The sequence below is a fragment of the Camelus ferus genome, chromosome 12 (assembly GCF_009834535.1).
Source record: "Camelus ferus isolate YT-003-E chromosome 12, BCGSAC_Cfer_1.0, whole genome shotgun sequence".
NCBI classification, from domain to species: domain Eukaryota; kingdom Metazoa; phylum Chordata; class Mammalia; order Artiodactyla; family Camelidae; genus Camelus; species Camelus ferus.
Genome location: NC_045707.1, coordinates 60,789,634 through 60,795,648, shown reverse-complemented (window position 1 = coordinate 60,795,648; position 6,015 = coordinate 60,789,634). Strand labels below are relative to the sequence as shown.

The 6,015-nt window shown below is 38.5% G+C and overlaps 1 protein-coding gene across 1 annotated transcript; it reads right to left on the bottom strand.

The window, feature by feature from the left end:
• Positions 1 to 1,919: 1,919 nt before the first annotated feature.
• BBS10 (Bardet-Biedl syndrome 10) lies at positions 1,920 to 5,971 on the bottom strand. The gene is given in 3 exon segments (XM_006191093.3): positions 1,920 to 4,727; positions 4,729 to 5,242; positions 5,675 to 5,971. Coding segments are annotated over 3 exon segments (2,151 nt in total). The 5' UTR covers positions 5,860 to 5,971; the 3' UTR covers positions 1,920 to 3,275.
• Positions 5,972 to 6,015: the final 44 nt, after the last annotated feature.

Here is a 6,015-nt window from a genome sequence, read left to right as displayed (position 1 = left end):
TGTGCATGTTTTCTCCCCAATCACTGCCCCTACACCATTTAGTTTCTGTATCCATCCAGAGTTTAGGTTGTTACCAATCTCTTGCTACATACAAATCTGCAACAAACTACTAGACACACACACACACACACACACACACACACACACACACACACGTAAATGTATACATACTTATATTTTCCCCCCTTGAACTGTACTTTTGTCTTCTCTGCTGTGCTGTGATGATGGGAAAGACATAGTCTATTCCTTTTGGGAGGGGATGTGTAATTACTGATAAAAGTTCAGCCTCAAATTGCATTCCTCCCCCCACCCCTTTTAGTCTAAAACATGGATACCATGACACTTTCAGTGTAACACGGTTAAATAGCTTCCTGGCCAAAGCAGTTCAGAGATGTTTAACTATTTACTGCCTATTGTTTGGGGAATAAAAATGCCTTGTGCTGGCCCAGGGAGAAAAAATAAGGAGTTCATTAAAGTTATTGGGGAAATGTGTTTGTGAGAGGTAGACTGACATGTAACTTCAGAAAATAATAATAAAAAACTCAGCTGAGAAGTTAGCACGTATCTGTCCTCTTTTCTCTCCCATGTGGAGCAGATTCTGTTTTCCAAAGATAGCTGCCTCAGCATATCTCATCTCACATGCTCTTCTTATAATGTGACACTGACATTACCCATTGAGTGGTGGGGCCTGTGTTCCCTCCCCTTGAACTTCAGCTGACCTTTGTGACTGCTTCAATCAACAGAATACAGTGAAAGTTGTCCAGCTAAACTCAGGCAACTCCCAGTATCATGAGAGGTAATAATACAGTGATTTAAATCAAGCGAGTTTTGAGGTTGTTCAATATGCAGCAATGAAAACAGGACATGGTCTTGACTTTTAATTATCTTTACATTTTCTTTGTTCTTGAGTTTTCCATTTTTATTCAGATTTTACTGTAATTTTGTCTGTTTTTGTTGCAGGTCACCTCAAATCCTTTGTGGAAGTGGGTTTAAGTACAATGTAATTATCATTTTAAAGTGCTCTGTTATCTAACCCAGTATTGTAAACTCACTGGTGTTATTTTATAAATGATAAGATAACCCACGAAAGTGTTATCACCATTTTTGAGGGATTTTTAATTAAAAGAAAAAAAGATTGCTTTGTGTAGACTTTGCCTACATTTTCTGCTTCTTCCCCCACAAAATAGATCCTTTTCCATGAAAATTTGTTGGAAAAAAATTATGACCTCATCTCCAAGGACCAACAAGTTCCTCAACAGACATTTATTGGCTACTTCTGTGTGCGATATTACATTATGCACCAAACACACAAAGACCCATTCCCAGCTTACAAAGGGGCTCCTGGGCTACTAATTATTTATAGCTATAAAACGCCCAACAAAGCAAGGCACTGGGCATGCCTGGGAAAAGTCTGTGAATGCTCTCAGTGATGGAGAAGTATTTAAAACAACAACAACAAAATAAAGCAAAACTATCAAGTAAACTGACAGGCAATTTAAAAAAGTAAATGGAAAAAATTACAGGTAGGTTCATGTATTTATGAATTCAGTATAAGAAATAGAACTAATATATTCTCTCCATAATCACAGATATGAAATGATACCATCACATAGCATAAGCCTTACAAAAATAAAATTATATTTAATATAAAGATTGTGAGATCTGCATACTAGGATATTAGTTTTTAAAACACCTCTAGTCGTCACTGTTTCAAATTTAACTGTAATTAAATTTTAAAAATTGGTTTTCCTAAATTTAATCTCTATCCAAGTAGTGTCACGCATCTATTCACTGATCTATGAGGAAAGCTGCATGAAGGCAGGAACCATATCTATTTGTTTTATCACATTATATCCAGCAGTTGGCACACAGTAAGCACTCAGTAAGAATTTGTCAAATTAGTAAACGGTAAACACATATTTAGAATAGAGTAAAGATAACACTTTTATTCAACAAGCAATTCTTAACACTTGGTATGAACACATTACTGACCTGGGTGTTACAGAGAACTACTAAAAGTAGAAGAGACTGTCCTTATATCCATGGCTAGATGCACACTATTATTTGCATTTATAAACCTTTCAAATAAAATATAACCACTAGAAATTCATATTTTAATATAGCCATCTCTCAGTATCCAAGGCGGACTAGTTCCAGAACTCCCTGCCAAAACCAAACTCTGTGGATGCTCAAGTCCCTTATAAATAAAATGGCATAGCATTTGCATATAACCTACGCACATCATCTTGTGTACTTTAAATCATCTCTAGATTACTTATGATACCTAACACAATGTAAATTCTATGTAAATAGTTGCCACTGGACCTCGCAAGTTAAAAGTTTTGCATTTTAGAACTTTTTGGAATTTTTTTCCTTGAATATTTTCAAACCATGGTTGGTTGAACCTGTGGATACAGAACCCAAGATCAGAGGGCTGACTGTAATTCTCAAATTACTTGTTACTATTAACTGGCTATGCATCAAACAGAAAAACCAGCAAATACATGGATTATTTTTTTCAAACTCTTACAGGAAAAGAGAAAATCACAGCATGAACTTCATATCCTTTTTGGAATTAACTTTCAACTGAAGAAATGAAAACAAGTTCACAATGCACAAAGTCACATTTCTGGTAACATCCTCAATGGTGTATGAATGGTGAAAAAAATCCATCTAGGCTTTTCCACACAAAGTGTAAAAAAACAAGGGGCCAAATAAAAGTAAAAACTAATTTAATTTATATACTGTTTGAGAAAAAAATGAGACTTTTACTCATTGCTTTAGAAATTATGAGTAGGGAAAATAAATTATTTTAATTGAACCAAACAATGTTTTAGATCATGAACGATTAAAATAGGATAGCACTTGACGAACCCACCCAAATCTGAGATTAAATTATTCTATTAAGTAAATATAGAAAGGCGAGGGAGAAGAGATGAAGAGTGAAAAGAGACACAGAAAAGTAAAAAGGACCTACAAGGAAACACCCTTCCCCAAATACACAGACTAACATGTAGGGACACTGAGGGGGAAGAGACACTTACTCAGATCTTGGCTTCACTCATGTAGAAGGCTTCCTCCTCAGAAATGTTCCATAATGTAGTCTCTAATATTTGTGTCTGAATGTCCACTGGCCTTGGTGTACTTCTAAAGACTTTCGAAGTTACGCTGTTTTCCTAACTAGACTGAACTGACTTGAGAATCAGCGGTCACATCCTGCTTTGCTTTATGGCTTGAGTTGGATTAAAACTTGAGTTAATAAAAAACTTCCAATTTTATAGTTCCTCTTCTGAATCTTGATCAGAAATTTCCCGAGGTTGTCTTTTAATACTGATCACCAAATCAAGGGTTAAGATTTTTGTCAAACATTGAAGAACTGAAGTTAGTAACTGGTATTTACCAGCAACTGATTCCAAACCTGTCTGACTGCTTATTATGGGCTGATTGGTTTGCAGCGCACTGAGAGCTCTTACATAAATTTGTGGAAAGCAGTAATTTCCTTTCTTAGACTTATACAAACTTTGAGGAATGCCTAAAAGTGCATTAGCTATTATCATACTAACCATGGCTTCTTCTGATTGCTGGCAATTTTTGGCATAGTTAAGAAGATAGTAATGTAACAAGATCTCAAAACTACCACCCGCTGGCAAAACACAACCAGCTGGTATAGATGAGAAACAGTAACTCAGGGAAGTACTCATTTCTAGTGACGTACATCTCACTGGTAACATGCCCCCCTTTCCAGCAATTTTTGTGACCTGTAAATTTTCATAATAAATGTCTATTCCAGTGTTTTTTGTTGCTGAGTTGGCAGAATTACTTTCAATACGTGGTTCATGGTCATCAATTATCATGGCTTTGTTTGGAGATAAACATCTCAGTGTTTCATCTGTTGGTGTCACTTCTAGTGTTGAACATGGGGTATGTGTTTCTAATTCTATGTCTGGAACTACCAAATTTGAATATACTTTTAAATATGTTTGAGATTTTGCCAGTTCATCTTTGTTTTTTACAACTGTGCCCTGATATGGCCTTTGTATTGAACCATTAACAATTTCTGGTAACTGATTACTTTCTCCACTATTCTTATAAATAAGAGGACCTGAAGTACAATTTCGGTCACTAGCTTGAGTCATATAATTTAGATCAAGGTCTTTAAATAACTGCCGAAGCATTTTAAATGCTCCATGTAAAGCATCACTGTGTTGTTCAACAAGACCCTGCACTGGTCCACAAAGAACTATACAGTGTGGTACAAATGAACATGTACTAATCAAGCCAAGATGAACATACCTTTTGGATCTAAGAATAAGGGGCTTACAAAATTTCACCAAAGCAGTGCTAGAAACTTCATGTTGTGAAGAGGCCTGTGGTAGTACAAAGGGAGCAAGACCAATGATCTTCTGGATAAGAGAAACTTCTTCAGATGATAAACACTCCACCACGGATATGCCATTCAGTCCTGCATAATAAATTACTAAGTCTGGTTGTTTCACACTGGATAGGAGCAATTTTACATCCTGACTCTGTAAATGTTTCATTATTGCTTTTGTCCTTTCTGTAATCCAAAATTGAGATGTCTGAAACTGTGCTTCTGAATTTAGAATAAACTCTGATCCAGAAGTTGAAAAAAGAGGCTGAAGGGTTTCTGTTACTATCACTATTCTTACATCACCATCTGCTGGACAGTACACAGAAAAGTCTCTGTGAAGCACAAGCCCAGCTACTGATCCTGGACTCTGAAACAGGGAGGCCGGTGACACCAACTTTCAACTCGACAAAACAGTCATCCACTAACTCAAATACTTCCTCAAACGCACTTTCACAAGCCATACCCTTGAAAAAATAATCACACGTCAATTGTGAAATAAACTTGTGATTATTTCTTCCCACTCTTCCACAAAAGTATGCTTCTAAGAGCATCTCTAAAGAGTTCCTACACAATGTTCTCTCTTTAGTGGATGAAGAAAAGATGGACAAAAAGTGTCTACTTAGGTAGTGGTCCACAACATAGTCTAATACTTGTGTCTGAAATGTTAGAAGAGCTTGGGAAATGAATTTCCACTGACAACAATTTTTCCAATGCTTTCCATGGGTTTGAATATTTTCAGAAAAGAAAGAATCCTTTTCTTTGTCTGTGATTGCATGAAGTCCTCTGAGTAAGTGGCAAAGAAAGATAATAAATGTTTTAGCACCATCTCCCGTTTTTCTGAGATGACTGGAAACACATGCCACCATCATCCTGTACAAGAGAGAAAGCAATTCAGATTTTCAGAGGGCTGCCTTCCTACATTTGAATCAAGTTGAAACCATGTTTTCACAGCTATAGGCATAAAATGCGAAAGCTGTCCGTTTGATATACTTAGTTTAAGATTTTTCCTTTTTCAAGTTACTTTGCTCTAATTCAAGATTCTAGGGTTGGGTCGAGCCGGAATGAGAGGGGTGAAAACTGTTCTCGTCAGTTAAAGATTTGATGTCCAGGAATGTTCCCTTGGACATCGCTCTAATTCTGAGCATACACTCGTCTCATCCAAGGTCAATTTTTCCAGGAGCACAGCCTCAGGGACAAGAAGTTCAGGGAGATGGCCTGGGGTGCCTATCTATGGGCTGGAGTGCAGGATGTGAATTCCTGGTTACGGGACGCTCTAACGGGCTGGGTGTGCGACGCAGGTACCTGGCTAAAGGATGCTCTAAGTGTAGCGCCTTCAGGAGGCGGCCTCCATCCCGGCTGAGCAGCACCTCGCCCGTGGGCTTCGTACACAGTACTTGCCGCCCTTCCGGCCCCAGGCAGCAGCTCATGATGGTTTCTAGCACTTTCGCCACCTGCAACGCCGCCTTCAAAGAACACGCAGCTGCCATAACCTTTGGGTTCGGGCCACTTCCGGTCGCCGCTTGCAGAACCCCAGAACCTTCGGGAGAGAACGGGACGGGACGCAGCGGGGCGGGACGCAGCTGGAAGCGGAAGGGGCGGGCTGGAGGCCGGAAGTTGGTGGTAGCGCGACTTGTTGGTTGGGC